Raw genomic sequence first — 20,729 nt, forward strand, 5'->3', positions numbered from 1 at the left:
GGCCGCTTCGTCCTCACCCTGCCGCCCGATCTGATCTCAGGATATTTTCCCATAAAACATTTGAATAAATATTTGGGATTAGTCCTCCCGATATTACTCACAAAGGAATTTTTAAATGTGCTTATAAGATAAAAAATTTTTATTTCTCAGTCTACAAAGAAAACAGGAAGTAGAGATTACTTAAGACCATTTCCCCATTCGAAGACATTCACGTGCACACTGTTTGTTATTAGTGTCTTCACAGACACTGCGAGGTGCTGTGTTCTTTTAAGGAACATGAGAAGAAAAGATCGATTTGTGCCTATTGATTAGATGTAGATTTAAAGAGCAGCTTTACTTCCAATTAAAATAACGAAAGGTAAAAACACCGAGTTGCAGAACAGTGAGAAAGATGGCTTTAAGAGGGATCGTTTCTCCCCATTGCCTTGATTTTATTCTCCAAATGATTTCCCTTTGTATTCTACAAAGCAGTTAAGTCATAAACCTTGCAGTGACACTGCAGATATAAATCTACTTGGCAACAAGCATAAAGTTTATTAATCATCTATAAATCACGATATTTTGTGGGCCTCTAAAAAATTCTGGGAAACCCTGGGATTGGAGCAAACAATAACTTTCATATCAACAGCTATTCTATTCTATCAGACTTCTCGTACTGGATGTCGCTGTTTTATACGAGATTGTGATTCGAGCCATCACTAATGTTCCTTTAAATGAGTAGTTTAAACTTGTCATTAAAACACACATTTGGCTTCAGCTTTAGTAAGGTTTGATTGAAAAATAAAAATTGTATATATTTGAGGCATATGGCATGATGTTTTGACGTATGTATATGTTGTGAAAAGATTGAATGAGGATAATTAATACATCACCTCGAATATTCCTTCTTTTGTGGTAAGAACATTTAAGATCTACCCTCTTAGTAACTGTCAAGTATACAATACTTTGTTATTAACGATAGTCACCATTGTATACAATAGGATTCCAGAACTTATTCCTCCCATCTAACTAAAACTTTGTACTTTTAGACGAACATCTCCCCAGTTCCCGGCTCCAGCCCTTGGTAACCACAATTCTACTCTGCTTTGTATGAGTCTGACTGTTTTAGATTCCACATATAAGTGAGATCATGCAGCATTTGCCTTTCTGTGCCTGGTTTATCCACTTAACATAATGTCCTCCAGGTTCATCCATGATATTCTAGTGTGTGTGTGTGTGTGTGTGTGTGTGTGTGTGTGTGTGTGCGCGCGCGCGTGCTGATATATACAAACCACATTTTCTTTCTCCATTCATCTGTTGATGGACACTTAGGTTAATATCTTGGTTATTGTGAATAATACTGCAATGAACACAGGAGTGCAAATATCTCTTTGACATACTGATCTCATTTCCTTTGGATATATACCCAGAAGTGGAATTGCTGGATCATATGGTAGTTTTATTTTTAATTTCTTGAGGAATCTCCATACTGTTTTCCATAATGGATATACTAGTTTACATTTCCATTTCTTCTAAGTTTTCCAATTTATTGGTATATGGTTGCTCATAGTAGTCTCTAATGATCCTTTGAATTTCTGCAGTATCAGCTGTAGTGTCTCCTTTTTCATCTCTGACTTTATTTATTTGGGTATTCTTTTTTTTTTCTTAGTTTGCTTAAAGGTGTGTCAATTTTGTCTATCTTTTCAAAAGCCAACTTTTTGTTTCATTGATATTTTGGGATTTTTTTGGTTTCAGTTTCATTTATTTCTGCTCTGATCTTTATTATTTCTTTTCTTCTATTAGGTCATTAAATATAAAATATCCAATTTCAAATAAAAAGTTTAGTTTATTATATTTCAACCAAGAAGCAGTACAATTAAACTGTCAACACAGTTTTTCCATCTTATTAGTAGTTTCTTTATGCCTACAGTGAAGAAGTCTGGAGAGCGAGTGGCAATGAAATCGTGAGAGGCATTTTCCACAGCTTGTTGAGAATAGAATATTTTTACCTGCAAGAAGTGGTCCAAAGCCTGAGGAAGTAGTAGTCGGTTGGTGCAAGGTCTGGTGAATACGGTGGATGACAGAGATTTTCTAAGTCCAGCCTCTGTAGTTTAAGCAGCGTTGTTTGTATAACATGTGGTCGAGCATTATCTTGCAGGAAAATTGGCCTGTCTCTATTCCCAGTCTCTCTTGGCTGCTTAATTGCAAGCATCCTTATCATTTCATCCAATTGGTTGCAGGAGACATCTGCTATAATCGATTGACCAGGTTTCATGACGCTATAGTAGATAATACCAGCATTGAACCACCAAACAGACACCATTAGCTTTTTTTGATGAATATTTGGTTTTGGACTGTGTTTCAGCACTTCATTTTTATCCAATCATTGTGCAAATGCTTGCGATTGTCAAAAAGAATCCATTTTTCATCGTGTGTAACAATACAATATAGAAATGGTAATTGAGGGTTTGGTTTGTACTTGTTTTTCAGTTCTTTGATATGCTTCATTAGGTTGTTTATTAACATTTTAAGCTTTTCTACTTTTTGATGTAGACACTTAACTGCTATAAACTTTCTTATTACCGCTTTTTCTGTATCTCATAGTTTTTGATATGTTGTGTTTTCATTTTATTTATTTTGAGAAGTTTTTAAATTTCCTTCTTAATCTTTTCATTGGCCCACTGGTCATTCTGGGGCATATTGTTTAATTGGCATGTGTTTGCACATTTTCCAATGTTCCTCTGTTATTAATTTCTAGTTTTATTCCATTGTGATTAGAGAAAATACTTGGTATGATTTAAACTTTTTTGAATTTTTTAAAACTTGTTTTGTTTGCTAACACATGTTCTATCCTAGAAATGATGCATGAACTGAGAAGAAGATGTATTCTATAGCTGATGGATGAAACATTTTGTAAATATCTATTAGATCCATTTGGTCTGTAGGACGGATTAAGTCCAACGTTTCTTTATTGATTTTCTTTCTAGATGATCTGTTCAATGCTGAAAGTGTTGAAGTCTCCAGTGATTATTGTATTAGAGTCTCTCTTTCTTTTTAGCTCTTAGAATATTTGCTTTATATATCTGTGTGCTCCAGTGTTGGGTGCATATATATTTAGAATTGTTGTATCTTCTTGCCAAATTGACTCCTATCATTACATAATGACCTTCTTTGTCTCCTTTTACAGTTTTTGTCTTGAAATCTATTTTATCTGATAGAAGTATATCTACTCCTCTTCTCTTTTTGGTTTCCATTTGCATGGAATATCTTTTCATATTCCTTTAGTTTCATTCTATGGGTGTCTTTACAGGTGAAGTGGATTTGTTGCACACAGCACATAGTTGGCTCTTGTTTTTTTAATCTATTTAGCCACTCTGTGTCTTTTGATTGGAGAGTTTAGTCCATTCACATTCAATGTAATTATTGATAGGTAGGGACTTACTCTTGCCATGTTGTTATTTGATTTCTGGTCATTTTGTGATCCTCTCTTTCTTCCTTTCTTCCTTTGTTAAGAGTGATTTTCTCTGGTAGTGTGTTTTAATTTGTTGCTTTTTATATTTTGTGTATCTCTTGCAGGTTTTTTGATTTGAGGTTATAATGAGGCTTGCAAAACACATTTTATAATCATTTTAAATATATGACAACTTGTTTTACAAACAAATAAACAAGCAAACAGAAACCTAACAGAAATTCTACACTTTATTCCCCACCTCTCCAGTTCTTAACATTTTGTTGTTTCATCCATATCTTTTTATACTACCAATCTCTCAAAAAATTTTTATAGTTACTTTTAATGAGTTTGTCTTTTAGTTTTCATGCTCAAGATCTGAGTGGTTTATATTTTGCAATTATAGCAATAGAGTATCCTATATTTGTGTGTTAACATTACCAGCGAGTGGTATACCTTCAGATGATTTCTTATATTGTTCGTTAATGTCCTTTTCTTTCAAATTGAATAACTCCTTTCAGCATTTCTTATAGAACAGGTCTGATGTTGATGAAATTCCTCAGCTTTTGTTTGTCTGGGGCAGTCTTTATTTCTCCTTCATATTTGAAGGATATTTTTGTAGGATATAATATTCTAGGGTTAAGATTCTCTTCCTTCAGCGTTTTGAATGTGTCATGCCACTCTCTCTTGGCCTTTAAGGTTTCTGCTGCGAGATGTATTGAAGCTCCTTTCTGTGTTGTTTCTTTTTTCTTGCCTTCCTGGGGTCTTTTCTTTATCTGTGACCTTTGGGAGCTTGATTATTAAATGCCTTGATGTAGTCTTGTTTGAGTTAAATCTGCTTGGTGTTCTATGATCTTCTTGTATCTTCTTGATATTTTTCTCTGGGTTTGGAATGTTCTTTGTTATTATTTCTTTGAATAAACTTTCTACCCTAGTCTCTCCCTCTCGTTCGCTCGCCCTCCCTCCCTCCCTCCCTCCCTCCTCTTTAAGGCAAGTAACGCTTGGATTTGCCCTTTTGAGTCTATTTTCTAGATCATGTAGGTGTGCTTCATTCTTTTCTATTCTTTTTTTCTTTTTTCTCTTCTCACTGTGTATTTTCAAATAGCCTGTCTTCAGGCTCGTCTTTCTTCTTTCCTTTGTATTTCTGTGATATCAGTTTTAATGTCTCCTCTTTCATTTCTGATTATATTTGTCTTCTCTCTTTTTCTCAGTCTAGCTAAAGATTTGTCAATTTTGCTTATCTTTTCAAAAAACTTATTTTAGTTTTATTGATTTTTTTCTATTGTTTATCTTGTCTCTATTTAATGTATTTCTTCGCTGAACTTTGTTATTTCCTTTCTTCTACTAACTTTGAGCTAAGTTTGTTCTTGTTTTTCTAGTTCCTTGTGACATAGTGTTAGGTTGTGTGACATCTTTCTTCTTTTTTAATGTAGGCATTTATTGCTATAAACTCTGTTAGAACTGCTTTTACTGCATCCCATAAGTTTTGGTATATTTTGTTTCCCTTTTGTTTGTTTTGGAGATTTTTTTTATTTTTTTTTTATTTCTTCTTTGATCTATTGATTAGGAGTGTGTTGTATAATTTCCACATATTTGTGAGTTTTATAAAATTCTTCTTTTTACTGATTTCTAGTTTTATACCATGTGGTTGGAAAAGATGTTTGGTGTGATTTCAGTCTTTTTACATTTATTAAGACTTGGATTTTGGCCTAACATATGATCTATCCTGGTGAATGTTCTGAGAGTACTTGAGAAAAATGTGTCTTCTGTTGCTGTTTGATGGAATGCTCTGTATGTGCCTGCTAGGTCCATTTGGTCTAAAGTGTAGTTCAAGTCCAATGTTTCTGTAATGATTTTCTGTCTGGATGATGGATCCATTGTTTAAAGCGAGATATTGAAGGCTTCTACTATTATTGTATTGCTGTCTGTCTCTTCCTTCAGATCTATTATTTGCTTTATATATTTAGGTCCTCCAATACTGGGTGCGTATATATTTATAATTGTTATATCCTCTTGATGAAATGGCCCCTTTATTATTATATAATGACCTTGTCTCTTTTTATAATTTTTGACTTCAAGTCTATTTTTTCTGTTATGAGTATAGCTATCTCTGCTGTCTTTGGATTTTCACTTACTAGGAATATATTTTCATCCCTTCACTTTCAGTGTATGTGTGTCCTTGAAAGTGAAGTGAGCCTTCTGTAGGCGGCATATAATTGGGTCTTGTTTTTTTTTTTTTTTTTTTATTCATTCAGCCAGTTAACAGGTATGCTCTTATGACTGGAGAATTTAATCTATTCCCATTCATGGTAATTATTAATAGGTAAAGTATTACTGCTGCCATTTTGTTAATTGTTTTCTGATTGTTTTGTAGATCTTTTTCTCCTTTCTTCCTCTCTTGCCATCTTCCTTTATGATTTGGTGGTTTTCTGTAGTGGTATGTTTTGAGTCCTTTCTCTTTGCTATGTATCATCTATTATAGTTTTTATAAGGTGGTTACTTTGAGGCTTACATAAAACACCTTATATTTATGACAGGCTATTTAAAGCTGATAACAACTTAACTTTGACACATGCAAAAACTCACTTTTATTTCCTCCCCCCACGTTTTATGTTTTTAATGTCAAAATTTACATATTTTTATATTGTGTTTCTGTTTTCAAATTATTATAGCTGTAGGTGTTTTCAATTATTTTGTGTCTTAACCTTTCTATTAGAAGTATAAGTGATTTACACACATTAGAGTATAAGTATTCGGAATTTGACTATGTACTTACTCTTACCAATGGGTTCCCCTTGTATGTGAGGATCTTGTTTTCTTTTGCTGCTTTTAAAATTCTCTCTTTGTCTTTGATTTTTGACAGTTTTATTGTAGTACATTTTGGTGTCATCTTCTTTGGGTTGAATCTGATTGGAGACCTTTGAGCTTCCTGTACCTGGATATTTTAATCTTTCCAGATATAAATAACTATTGTTTTCTCTAAATAAGCTTTATTTCCCGTTCTCTTTTCCTTCTTAAACTCTTATAATGCAAAAACTGGCTCTTTTGGTGCTGTTTCATAAATCCTGTAGGCTTTCTTTATTTCTTTTCATTCCTTTATCTTTGACTAGATATTTTAAAGTAAGCCATCTTTATTAAGTTCACAGATTCTTTCTTCTGCTTGATTAATTTGGCTCTTGATGCCATTTGTTGCATTTTTAATTTCATTTGTTATATTCTTCAACTCCAGAATTTCTATTTGGTTCTTTTTAATTATTTAAATTTCTCTGTTAAACTTCTCATTTACTTCATTCATGTATTGTTTTCGTGATTTCATGGAATTGTTTCTCTTTGTTCTCTTGTAGTTGACTGAGCTTCCTTTCATTACAAATTCTTTGTTACAGAATTTATACATTTCTATTTCTTTGGGGTTCATTTTTAGACAATTATTGCATTCTTCTGGTGGTGGTGTTTCTTTTGCTTTATTCCTATGTTCCTTGTTGCCTTTCATTGACTTCTGTACATTTGATGGTCACCTTTTCCTGACTTCCTGGACTGGTTTCAATGTGTGAGGAGGAATTTTCCCTTTCAAATGGGTGGTATAACATTGGCTTGGTTGGGGTATGGTAGTTCTGGCTCCAGTGAGGGTACAGTAGCATAGTTTCTGTGTAGCTCTGTCAGCTGAGGTTGTCATTGGCAAAGATTGTGGGTGTCCTCAATGGCATAGGTGTCCACAATAATAGTGAGGGTTGTTAGGGTGCTCTATAGCAAAGGCTGCTGGGATCTTCCTGTTTTCTTTTTCTCCTACCACGGATGTCATAGCCAAGGGGATACCTCATGGCACTGGGTCTATCTTACAGATGTATTTGTGGTGATGGTGATCCTGGTGATCCTGGTGTGTAATGCATGGCACCAATGGAGTGGCTATGGAGTGAGGGTCTGAAGCACAGGCACAGGCACAGGCACAGATGAAGAGACTATAGCTCCAGGGTCTGGGGAAATGGTGACACAGGTGCCCAGGTACTTGTATCCTCCACTGCTATCTTGGCAATGGCAGTGTATATTTTTAAGAAAATATAAAGAAAGTATTCCATATTTTATATATAAAAACATATATATGTGTTTTATACATACACATATATGGATAGATAGATACACACATATATAAAACATATAAAATCCCATCCAATGGGGACAAATAATTTTGAAAACTGAGAATTATAACTGTTGTTGTCCTATAGTTGGTCTTACTCTTCTTCCCAGTATTCTCTAGCCGAGCACTACTCACAATTCATTTCAGAAGAGAACCAATCCCTTCAGATTCCTTTGAAAAATATGTTATTCTTTGTATAGTGTATTCCTTGGCAGTTTTCAATGCCCAGTACATGTTAAAGGCACTGATAAGTCCTGTAATGAAGAAAACTACTTAAATTTATTTAATGCTGTTTCCCCTAAATTTCTTTGACCTTGGAATGTTTTCATCAAACTCTGAAGAATTCACTTTGGAAACAATAATTTAGGACTCTATGGTGCTTTGCTAAAGAAACCCCAAACTGGAGCTTTAATTTACCATTTTCCATAAAAATCTGGGACTGTGGGACAGTGGTCTTAGTCTCATACCTGCATCCCTTTGGTCTAGCAACACCAGGAAATGATGGCTGAGAGTCCTAGGCCCCCTCTGGGCAGTGGTAAATGGTGCAGATTTCCATCTGTGCCTGGATTTGCCTCACTGGAAGCTTTCCTCACAACAGGCCCTGCCTGGAGCTGTCTCCACGTGGGCTCCCCCGCCATCTGCAACACCACCATGTGCAGTCATGTTCCCTTTGGAAAGTCTTCACAGATGTTACAATGTGAAATAACCACAGGAAAAAGATCGGGGGGATGGCTCATCCATGCCATTGAGCTGAGAACATGGCAGGAAGAAGCAATAAACTCCAGAGCGCTGACCGCATGACGAGGGCAGAGGCTTGCCTTCGCCAGCTCCGCCTTCACTGCAGCTGCTTCAGACAGTGACACTACGGACTCTGCAGCTGGAGGCCTGACTGTTGCCATGGTATAGAGAGATTCTCTAAACACGCTAAGCAGGATTGCCAGATTTATCTGATGAAAATATAGGCTGCTAGTTAAATTTGCATTTCAGATCCACAACAAATAAATTTTTAGCATAAATATGTCCCATGCAATACTTGGGACATACTCATACTAAAAAACATTTCATTATTTATATGAAATGCAAATTTAACTGGGCATGCTATATTATATCTGGTAATCTTTCCTCAAAGCCTTGAAATCCATGTAGACACTTGGTGTTTTTCCTCATCACTCCGGTACATTCTATTGGGGCAACAGTGGTCCTCAGACCTAAGCAAGCATCAGGATCAGCTGGAGGGCTTGGGCAGGCACCACTAGCCTAGCCCTAGAATTGCTCGTTCAGATGACCTGATGTAGGGACTGAGAATTTGTATTTGCAACAAGTTCTCAGGCGATGCTGATGCTGCCGGTTCAGGGATTGGAAGGCAAGTAGAAGCCGCACAGATGTTGGCATTTATGGGAAAATATAAGCCCCATTTGGAAAACCACAACCTTGTATCTTCTGCAGAGAATAAAATTCCCTGTGATTTCATCAGTACTCAACTCTCAGGTCTCCTACCTACTTACTCGAAGGCTGGAGGTAAGTTGCTTAACCGCAAGACCTCTCGCTCTCCTCAGCTGTAAAGAGGAGAGAAGACTTGCGTTAGTGGGATGTTGTAGAGATGAACTGAAACCTGCGCTGGGGGCTGGGAGCCGGGTGCAGGGGAGGCCTGGGGAACGGGGGCAGTCAGCCTTGCCATCAGCGTCTTCATAGTTTATAGCGCAGTTTTATTCAGGACATCCCCACAAGTCCTTCCAAGAATCGTAAAGCAGATTCCATCCCCACTGAGCAGAAGATCAAAATCTTGGGGAGCCAAGTAGCTTGTCCCAGAGCACGTAGCACAGAGTCCCAAAGTGACCCCAGGTCTTTAGACTTAGACACAAGACAACTTCACCGTGTTACACCAGGTAAGCCAAAGGAATCCATATGTATACATCACAAAAGCATAATATTTAATTTACTAATGCTCTGTTTTTTGTAAGCAGAAAGAAACTAACAATTTCTTCTCATATTTAGTGAGGTCATTAAGAATTGCAATCATTAAATCCTAGAGGCTGAGTGAAGCTGCCCCTTTTGCAGCTGGTTTGCCTGCAACTTTGACAGTGTGCTCGCTGCAGAAAACACTCTATCACTTTGCCAGCCACTGCCAAGCTCCCCTGGGGGAAACACATGTTTTAGGCAACTGACCGGAGCCCTTAGCTGGGGTTCATGTTGTGAGTTTCTGGTCTCAAGTAGGGATCTGGTTTAGTTTGAGAGTCTCTGATCCTGCCGACACCAGGGTGAACTAAATTCACACAGGTGGAGCTTGTTGTTCGTGGGCCTTGGCAAGACTGGCAGTCCAAGTTAGGAGGCAGTCCCTGTGGCTTTTAGGGGGAGCTAAGGGAGATCCTCGGACCCCTTTACCCCTTGCTGGATCTCCTGAGGAGTAACCAGCCAGTAAATAGAAATACGAAGCACTTGGTGTCTTTTGGCCACAGGGATGGAGCACAAATGGGAAGAAACAGGGGTGTGGGTTCTGGAGAGGAGGAAGCAGGTAGAGAAGAGACTCCCTGTCCTCTAGGGGGTCCATATGCCACTTGGGAGAGGTGGCCAGAAGGACAGCCATAAGCCAAGTCTACAATCACATAGGGGGAGACCCCCCAGGGAGTCGAGATGGGGCTATGATAGTGCTCTTAGCCCTGAGAGCCAGAGCAGGATGGGGTCAGGGAGTGCATCAAGACTCTGTTGTTCTCCAAAAAATCTTTTTCATAGACATGTGTGACTTGGGGGTCTGGGCCCCCCAGTTAGAGGAGCCAAAGTTCTGGTTCCCGGGCCTCACCTGCCCACGTGGCATCGAGGGTTCCCTCGTGGGGAGGTGTGCGGGAGGCTCGCGGGCTACCCGTGTTCCTGGGGGAGGAGTCTCATCACCTGCCCTCCCAGTGGGGCAGGCCCTTTATCAAATCCATCCCGTAGCTCCCTAGCACCTGTCCCTAGGTGGTGACCCCCGCCCTAAGCTCAGGGGTAAGTCTGTGTGCAGGAGCAGAGCTCTCGGGGAAGTGAATGATTCACACTTTCTAGACCAGGAGCCCCTTCACACCTTGGTTCTCAAAATGAGTATATAAAAAGAAATAGATATTTCACTAAATATGACAAGAAATTCCTAGTTTCTTTCTGCTTAGAAAAAATAAGAGCATTAGTAAATTAAATATTATGCTTTTGTGATGTATACATATGGATTCCTTTGGCTTACCTGGTGCATACAAAAAGAAATAGACCCTCTGGTCTATTTCTTATTTTTTAATTTTACATTCCTTCGTCAGAAGGGTCTGAGAGCCTCGTGTTTCCAAGCTGCGACATCGGCATCTCTTGCGGTCTGGGCGGTAGCTGCCCCACAGCGTCGTTTCCGCATCTGCGCGGCTGCCACTCACCTGCCAGGCCTGCCACCCGCCACCTACCACGTGCCACTGGCATTCAGCAGCAGGAGGCTACAAGTGATTTTAGAAAAATGAGAATGTTTATCCAGCACAAGATTTTATTACCACAACAGCACTTGAAAGCCCAACAACCTACAAGTCTTTAGCTCACCTTGCGCAGTGTAATGTGCGCTGTTTAACTTCCGGAGGACCGAGTGGTCCGAGGGAGACCACTCCTCTGTTGCCGACATCAAGCCGTGGTGAGCTGAATAGAAATGACGCACAAGCAACTGGATTGAAACCTTGAAAAGTGTGATGTACTTACCCCAGAGGCAGGACAGCCAGCTGCTCAGTGGCTTTGAAACTGGCATAAGGCACAGCCTTGCGATCTGAGAATACACACACGCTGGGCTTCCCCAAAACACACCCCATTTCCATTCCTTTGCAGAGGCCCAGAGTTTAACAGAAGATTCAAGGAGGTGCAGATGCGGCACCCACACTCCAGGCTGGCTAGCTGGCTCCCTGCTGGATTCTCTCCAACAGGCAGCTCTTGCTTTTGGTGTTTCTAAGATAGGGGAAGCAAACGCCTGAAACATTCTTCAAAGTGTTCACGGTGACTGCAGAAAATAGGCTTCTGGGAGCACATTGTCCTAATAAATCGTGTGAACTTGATTATCATTTAGATTACTTGTTCAATAGGGAAAATGAAGCTTTGAATCAGAGCTGTAGATATGAGCTTTGCGTGGAGGGAAAATAGCCCCGGCCTCATAACCCAGCATGCAGGCAGCAGGGTGATCCTTGCTGCCTTCTGGTGACGCTGTCGGCGGTCTGAATGTTGAGGCCCCTGTCCCTGTGTGAGTGCACGAGTGTGTGCACAGGTGTGATGTGGGGATTGTAATGTGCACCCGCGTGCGTTTACAGAGATTAATGGGATGTCAGAACAGGTCTCGTAGAGCAGGCTTAGAAGCACCGAAGTCTTGGTACCTGGTTGGTTGCTGACTGTGAGGCAGCCAAGGGCTTAAGGCGGCCTGGCCTTGCCAAATTAAATCAGCAACAGGCACTGTGGTTTGGGTCCAATAATGAGCCAGATGCAAAAGACATTCATAGCAGGGAGAAAAGTATTTTCCAGAAATACAGAAATGGGCAATTTACCTTAGTAATTTTATTGGGTGGGGGGAACTTCTCTATTTGAATGATAATTGGAGGTAAATACAACTGTGGTCTCTTTCCTCTGTACCAGGGAATTAGAATCCACAAAGCTTCAAGGAAAACCCATAAGAGACCCATGAGCAGGCCGAAAATTGCTCTCACCAGCCACTTTAATTTTATAAAGGCATAATTTCCATTAAAAGGGAATTTATAGATGGGATTTCACTGTATTTTTGAACCAAGCTCATGCAGGTTGGGTTTCCATCCCAGGAAATGGAACCCCATGAGTCATGTCCTTGCTTTAGCCCACGTCAGCCCAGCGGGGGCCACTCATGCTCTTGACCTCAGAACACTGCCACCAGCTCGTGGTTGCAGAATCTGCATTTTGAGAACCCTGAAAAAGTGCTCGTCTTGCTGCAGGCAGGTCCACGTGGCCCGGGGCCACCCTTTTTCCCACACTCAACCTCCCACTGGCTGTCGGGGGACATCTCTCTCTGTTTCACAGCTCAGTTCTGCCACCTCCTGCCACTGAGCCTCCCCAGGACCCCTCTTCCCCGGGGGACCTGACCCCTCCTTCATGAGTCCTGCCTTCTCCCTGTGCAGACTTTGGTCTTGGCACTGAAAGGCCTTGTTTATCCTCTCTCACCCTGGGCTCTGAGCCCTTAGTCTGTTTATCTCTGTGTCCCCACTGCCTAGCACTAAGGAGATAAAACATAGCAATTGTTAAGTGAATGTGCTGTTTAAACCCAAAGCCCAGGAGTCATCCTTGATTCATCTCTCCCTGCTCCACACCTCGGTTTCTACCTGCCCAGTGTACATGAGTCCCCTGGCCACCTGAGCACTACCATCTTTCTCCCTCTCGGCTGCAATTCCCTGTCCTGTCCAGCTGCTGCCATTTGGGGGTCTCCTCCACCCAGTTCATGTTCTGAAGAGCCACTACAGTCATCTTTTAGCAATAAAAGTCAAATCTCATGTTGAAAGCTCCACATAGCTCTCCATCTTGCTTACTCGGGAGGCAAACTCCTTAATAGGTTTGCAAAGCTCCTTAAACAGGGTTGCAAAACCCAACATGAATGGTTCCCAGTTCTGGTACACGTTGGAACCATCTAGAGATTCTGGTTGGGATTCCAATGCTCATGCACAGAAATCTTTGTCAAAATCCCCAGGTTGGCTGCAAGGTGTCACCTGGGTGGACAAACATAGTAGCCTGAGCTCTCACCTCTGCAGCCCCCTCCCTCCCCCTACAGCTGCGATGACGATGACCCTCCTTCAGTTCCTGCCGCTGGAGCTCACTGTTCCCTTCTCCCAGACCCTCCCATGGCTGCCTGCTGCAGTCATCCAGGTCTTGGCGTAAAGATCTCCCCAGGGGGTCTTGCCACCCTGGTCCCGTTTACTGTGAGGCAGCATTTCATTTTCATCAGAGCACTTGCCGGATACTTTGTAGCTAGTTTGTTAATGGGCCAGCTCCTCCCTCAGCAAGCAAAGTCTCATGAAGGGAGGATCTTATGTATTATTTTTCCTTCTGAGCATCCCCTAGCAACGTAGTAACTGCTCTTTAAATGTACAAAGACGGAATATATGAGAGACAAGTTTTGGTTTGGTCTCATGGGAAGTGAAGGAGCATTTGTTCAGGGCTCCCAAAATACGGATTCTGTGACCACGAGTTGGTGGCAGTGCTCTGAGGTCAGGAGCATGAGTGGCCCCTGCTGGGCTGATGCGGCTGAAGCCCAGCATTGCTGCTCACTCATTTGCTGTGTGATTGAATTTATGTGTGAACCTGAGCGGCAAACACTCTGCCCTTTTGAATTTCAATGACCTCAACGCTAACAGGCAAAACACCATGAGCACAGGGTTACTATGAAGATTAATTGCGATCATGTACGGAGGCATCCCGTTAATGCTAGCAGTGTTACTGTAATATATTAATAAATCATAATGCGGACCACTCAGGTGTACAGTGCTGCCCCTCCCCCTCCTTTGCCACTTCCTCCCTCAAAATATCAATCCCAAAGCCTTTGAGAAAGGTGTGCTCTCTTTGCTCTGGCGAGGCTGGGAGCCATTGGTGATGCACTTGCTCTATTGCAAACCACCTGCCTCTGTCTCTCTTTCCTCCGGGGTAGGAAGCCCCTGCTATTCATCAGATGGTCTTGGGGCTGTTACAAAAACTCAAAGTCAGCAGCAACCAACATGCAAACACTTCCCCAAGGTGGGGGGTGGAGCCCGTCAGCCGGGCAGGTCTGCTTGGATACAGACCTGTTTGTTTTTCACCTAACGTGGGCTGCTGGGCCTGGAATCTAAGTTCTGCTCTGGCACAGCAGGCTGAGGAGAGTTCAGAAAACAGAACAGTGGAGGTGTCGCGTAGCTCACATGTGCTTTTGTTTCCTCTTGGAAATAAAACCAAAGCTTAATTGTGGTATCAGGTGCTCTAAAGAAACAAACTGGAAAAAAAAATCTAATTTCCCAGAGTAGACCACATAAGACTGAAGTGAGATGATCAAAATCTTGCAAATATAGCTTGTAATGTTTTTATCCCCCCAGGGCACCGTTCCTCTGTCCACACTGGCCTCACCCTGACCTTGAGCCGCTCTGAGAAATGCTAATCTGGACTCCAGTCTAATTCTCTGTGTGGAGTTTCTTTCCCCTGTCTGAGTGGGAGTCTTCAAGCACTCACATCTTGCTCGCCCCAGACCCTGACTGACTTCGGCTCACATTCCCTGTTTTGGGAAATGCCACTGGGATTTTCCCGAGGGCCTTGGCTCTGGGCCTACCTGGAGCGGGGCCAGGCCTGGTCGCCGGGAGGCATCTTGGCCCAACACGGTCTCCATGGTGATATTTTCTTCTTGGCATTCTCATGGCCCCTCACCTTTCTAAACACCGGTGACCTTTCCCCTTCATTGGAAAAATTCCAATTCTCTTTCCTCTTTCCTATTTCTCCTTTGAATCTTGTCTTTGTAGTTCAGTGATGGTGCCATATTCTTTTCTCTTATGACTCGATAACTAGATGGAATACAAACTCAGCCACTGCGTCATTTTCTGAGAAAGAAATTTCTTAGTATCCCTGTCTCCATCCTACCTTCTCAGATATTCCTGGAAAATTTGGCATATTCTCAAGCCTGAGAAGGCTTTGATTGTTGCACTGGGTCCGTGAGAAGGGGGGGTGGCCCCAGGGGTGTGGAGGAGATAAATAGAAACACACCCAGGTCTCGGCTGGGGATCGAGGGGAACCCACTCCCACGCTGTGGTGCTTGGCAAGGAAGCCGAGGTCCCATCTGCTTCTGCTGAGCGATCTGGTCACTGTCCATGTGTCTCAGAAACCAGGGCAGCCATTCAAACACAGCCCGTACAACACACACCCCGGAGCATTTCCTGTGCCGACCCTGGGCTAATCTAGAGCTGAGAGTCTCCTGGAAATTTCAGAGTTATTGCAAAAGGCCCCTTTTCAGTTATTACCAAACGGTGTACACTATTTTTAACACACACCAGTTTTACGTGTGCCATCTGTAGATGTCACTATGACTAGTAATATGTACTTACAGTGAAAAGCATTCTTGTCTCGTGGTGATTTTTAGCTTCTGTGTGCTTTCTCAATCAATGGATACTCAGTGTACATCACTATTATGTTGTTTGTCTGTTACCTTTCCCGACATCAGAAAGGGGACAAGGTGACCTTCATCTTGCAGAAGCTGAGCAGCCTTGACAGAAGGCTATAGACACCAGTGAAAGTATTCTCTTACGAAATGCTCTAGGGCTAGCTGGGAGATTTCCTTATCCTTGGAGGCCTCAAAACCCTAGAGTAGGGACTTTTCTGTAGATGGGATGACCTTATGTTCTGGCACTTTCCTTAGAAAACTATGACTCTCTGTTGCTAAAGGAAGAATTTGAAAAAGTCACTCTCCATAAAGTATAATAGGTTAGATGTTAATATTATACTTCATGCCTTTATTTAACTGTCATTACGACCAACCCTGTTGGTTGGCCAATTGTCAACATAATCACTTAGGATGTTAGCAGTCTCTACTGAGTCCTGCAGTATTTCTAACAGGGTGTGGCTTAGATTGAGGAGCAATATCGAAGTATGGTAAATCTACCACAGTGTTTCTTGAGAAATATGCAATATTCTGTACCTTCTGAAGTTAATCCTCTTTCTATTTTTTCCAGATAACCTGTTCAAACCCAAAGAAAGGTGCATTTCAGAGAAGGAGATGCATATGCGATCTAAAAGGTACTTGGTTATTGCCTGACATGGAAAGAAACTGGGGAGGGGAGCTGGGGTGGTTTGTTGGACTCAGGTGCTGTCCAGTGGGGCCACTAGTTCTGGGTCCATGTTTAAGGTCTGAGGTCTTTTTGGCTCTAAGTCTGAAAAAGTGGCTGAAATGAGTGCAGTTGTCAAAATGTGCCTCTGGATGTTAATGCTGCTCTTGGAAGGACCTTAGGAAAGGGAAGGTCTTGGATTCCAACCCGATCTGGTAATTGGTCTCTGAGAGATCCCGCACTCTGAACTGGAACTCTTCTGCACGCTCGCACTGTCGCCCCGGGCAGGAGCTCTGTCACTGCCCCTTTGAAGGTAACTTTATGAGGAGGAGACAAGCTGTTTCTCTCAAGGGTCTTGACCGTGGCAGGGCCTGAAGGAGCCAAACTTGGAAGCTGGTGGCACATAGGAGCCAGCAGAGCCACAGAGGGGCCACAAGCGGGTTTTCCAGGCACACCGTGTCCAACGGGCTTGGCGGCCGACTACGGCACATTCTCCCTTCTCTACTCGGCAGGTTACTATTCAAGACTTCCACTAATTCTCACCAACCTGGTGCACACAAAGGCTGCCATTCTTTCTGAGACCCCGCCTCCTAACCAAAATATAATAGCTCAGCAGTGTTGGCCAAGTTCATGCAAGAAAAATGTCATTAGTTTATAATAAAGTATCTAGCACAAGGAGGAATTACAATAATTAAATCAAATTGATAGTGCACTTAGAGAAACCATTGAAATGGGGAGAATACTTGTCTCCCCACTCCAGGCACAAAATATCTGCTTTTACCATGATTACATTGTTTTCATGATAATTAGGTAACTTAGATCATCTACAGGGAGCCTCTTTGTAAATAAGGGAGTGAAGTGAGGAGAAGGGAGACGTCCCATTAAAGGCCTGATTCATAGCACTCTAATTGGGGTTTTTAAAGGACTGCTGGGTTTTGAGACTTGCTATTTCAGAAGTGCAAAGTTGCATATACCTTATGCCAGATGCAGTCTCTTTTCAATTTAGTGAAAAAATCCAGCCAAATCACCCTCTCCCAGTCCCCAAACCCAAAGCTGCCATTACAGAGCTTCGGAAACTAAGCAATTAGAGTAATAGATCTCAAAGCAACATTAGCGCAGTCAGAGGGTATTGCCCTACCCTGTTACCAAAGAGGAAACTGAGGCTCTAAGAGGACACATGAGGAGGGGGATGCTGCACCCAAGTCGTTGGTTTCTCCCAGCTGGTCGCCTCTGGTGGATTCGGCAATCGGGTTCTCACTCTGCTCTGCGGGCTGCGTCCTGAGTGGGCTCTGGCCCCAACCCACCCACAGAATCAAGCCAGGGCTTTTTCCTTTGCATTTTTGTTTTTAATTATATTTTGAAATTATATTTTCATTTTAAAAATTCAAACAATGCAGATATACCTAAAGTTCCATTGTGACCCACTGTCCCCCTGCCACCCACACCTCACTCTCCCAGCCCCAGCCCTGTCTCCTGTGTATCCTTCCAGGCCTTTCTCTGATTTAAGGTAGACTTTTATTTGTGCATATACAAGTACGTGATTTCTAACCATAAATGGTACCATACTGTACATTATCTTTGGGTAGCTTGCTTTTTTCACTTCACAACACATCTGTGAGCCCTTTTGGTGTCAAAAGATATTTTTCTCATTCATTCTGACTGCCTGCAGAGTGGTCTGTTGTATGGAGGGACCATGATTTATTTGGGAAGTTCTTTTAAGGAAATACTGAACAGTGGCTACAGAGTTGGGATCTAGGGGTTTCTATTTTAAACTCCCCAGCTGATTCAGCGGTCAGTAGCAGGAACTGAGGTCTATATGGATCCGAAGGAATTTCCGTTGTGGAGCTTTGGGACGTGTCTGCTTTCCTCCTGATCCCTTTGTGATTTTCTCTCCCAGTTCTTTCTAAAATCACTCCTGCATGTGGCAACTATGTGTCCACTTATTTGTGCATTGATTCAATCCATGTTGTTGCCCACAGTGTGTCAGGCACTGTGCTAGGCACGAACATTTCCTGGCTCTCACGGGCAGCTTTGTGCTACGTGATTGGGTGATAGTGTCACTGAGTAAGAGTCAAACAGACCACGGTTTAAATCCCAGCCCACTGTTACCTGGCTGCGGGACTTTACAAAGTCTCCTCGTCTCATTGGAGCTTGGGTTTCTCCTTCATATAACGGTGGGAAACTCTATTCTTCTTCCAACTGTTGTGAGAATTAAATGAAATAGTTCATGTCAGGCAATTCAAGCCTAGTGCCCAAGAACTAAGATGTCACCTGCTAATATTGTCATCATCAGTATTTTTATACTTTGGACTTATTATTTTAGTAGTGGAACATCTTAAACAGATTTTGTCAGGCTTTCAAACATGAGAGAAAATGAAACAGAGAAATTTTAGCTGCATGCCATGTGTGTAGCAACCCAAATGCTCAAGTTTCAGTGACCCCACCGTGTCGGTGGGTTCTAGCAGACATATGGTTGGTGTCGGTATCCCAGCAGTTTCTGTTAGGTGGTAGGAAAGATGTGTCCAGAAGAAGCTTCTAATTTTACATCAGGATAAGAACATAATACTTATGCCTGGGATGTATTTGGAAACAGCTTATTCAGAAATGCAATAGGTTATGTGGTAAACACACACACATGTATCTGTTTTATTCTGGCATTATAATTCTTGCTACTTCCATTTATTTGCTGCTCCTTTTCTGAGTCACAAGAAGACAACAATCGAGTGGCAAAAGGTATTTGGGGATAAGTTTAGAATCAGAATAACAAAGCAGTAGGCTTAGAATCCCTCACTTTATAATTAAGTAGTTAATTATTAATATCATAGAGACTGCAGGGACAAAAAAAGGGACTTCTAAATAAATAACTGGCCTTTCCAGCTTTGCCCTCTTGGTGGACTCTGCATTACTCTGGGGAGCACAGGGACAAGGTGCTGTCCCCCTGCCATGCAGCCCTGTTCCGGGGACTGTCAGGGAAGCCCTTTGTCTTGGTATCTCAGGGCTTTGACAGAGCCCATCTGCGGGATCCTCCCTTTGAAATGTAAGAGCCTGCTAACAGGACAGGCTCCCGCTCCACGCCAGACGCAGGCTGTGCTGCTACCATTCAAAATGTTTTCTGGATCCCTTTCAGAATTTATAATAACTTGCCGGAGGTTAAAAAGAAAAAAGAAGAACAAAGGAAAAGGTTGATCTTACAGAGTAACAGACTCCGTGCTGAAGTCTTCAAAAAGGTAACGGCTTCGCCACCAGCAGGTGTGATGTGTGTGGCGCACAGATGCCAGATCTGGACTTGACGTCTTTGTTTCCCTGTTTCTCTAGCAATTACTGGACCAGCTCCTTCAAAGGAACGCGGTCTAACCGCAGGCTGCCCTGCTGACCGCACTACCTGGACCTGGAATGACTTCAAACGCTGGACAAGCCATTAAACTCAGCGCTATCTTCGTGATGTGAAAGCACTTATTTTACTTTTTTTTTTTTTCTATGAAGGAAAACATCACTTCCTGAATTACTGACCCAAACCAAACAGAAACAATAACCCTCGAGGAAATAGGTCAACAATCTGTTGCGGGGAAACCAACTTAATATAACCCGCTAGACAAAGTCTCCTTCATCTCTTACTTCTGAATTTTATTTTTTGCTTCTGATTTATTCCCCTCTGCTATTTCCGGCCAAGCAGAAAGGCCTTATTCACTGGTGTGCTTAGATCCCTGGGGGATATATTTTCATCAAATTTCTGGGACCTAAATCCATCTCTTTTTAAATATCAAACCTCTAATGCCTGCTAGTTCTGCAGACTCCAAAATGTGGGTCATCACGTAGTGTATTTTAAAACTTTCTAGACGTGTGCACTCCCTGATGTGAGAGACTGACTTTGGCAGTCAGTGGGTGCGATGCCCGAGGCTGGGGCAGGCAGAGCAGCCCTCAGCCACTCCCGCCCCACCCCACCCCCTTTCCTCACTTAGCAAAAGAATCCATTTCTATGGGAGCTCTGAGGACAGAATTGAGTGAATAAATGTGCAGGTAATTTCAGTGTTTTCTGCAACCCCCCCCCTCCAAAAAAAGTTGTGTTGGTAAAAATTGGCCTAATTCCTCCAACTCTGCTATTTGTTCTTCCAAACATCTACAATATCCATTATTTATAAATGTGTGTTCTGGGAATTAAGAACAAACTAGTTTTTGTAACACAAATGGAAATAAATGCAATTATTACAAAAATCAAGTATTTTCCGGTTATGCATTCTGTTATGGACTGGGAGCACAGTGAAGTGCCACCAAGGCCGAACGAGTGCCACCGACTGCTGCTCGTCCTCTTCTGCCTCTGACTGCCAGGGAATCCTCTTGCTCCCAGTGCCCCGGTGGGGAACGTTGCCCCCCGGGGAGCTGATACAAAAGAAGTCCGGAA

At 42.1% G+C, this 20,729-nt stretch overlaps 1 protein-coding gene across 3 annotated transcripts in view; it reads left to right on the forward strand.

Moving 5' to 3' along the window:
* The window catches only part of C14H10orf90 (chromosome 14 C10orf90 homolog), a 192,514-nt gene extending 172,197 nt beyond the window's left edge, over positions 1-20,317 (forward strand). For all 3 annotated transcript variants that reach the window (XM_045567777.1, XM_045567778.1, XM_045567779.1), the window contains 3 exons: positions 16,238-16,301; positions 19,458-19,557; positions 19,646-20,317. In XM_045567777.1, the coding sequence (XP_045423733.1) occupies positions 16,238-16,301; positions 19,458-19,557; positions 19,646-19,684 (203 nt within the window). In that variant the 3' untranslated portion in view covers positions 19,685-20,317. The remainder of the gene's footprint in view (positions 1-16,237; positions 16,302-19,457; positions 19,558-19,645) is intronic.
* The last annotated feature ends 412 nt before the right edge of the window (positions 20,318-20,729 follow it).

The sequence above is a fragment of the Lemur catta genome, chromosome 14 (assembly GCF_020740605.2).
Source record: "Lemur catta isolate mLemCat1 chromosome 14, mLemCat1.pri, whole genome shotgun sequence".
NCBI lineage: Eukaryota > Metazoa > Chordata > Mammalia > Primates > Lemuridae > Lemur > Lemur catta.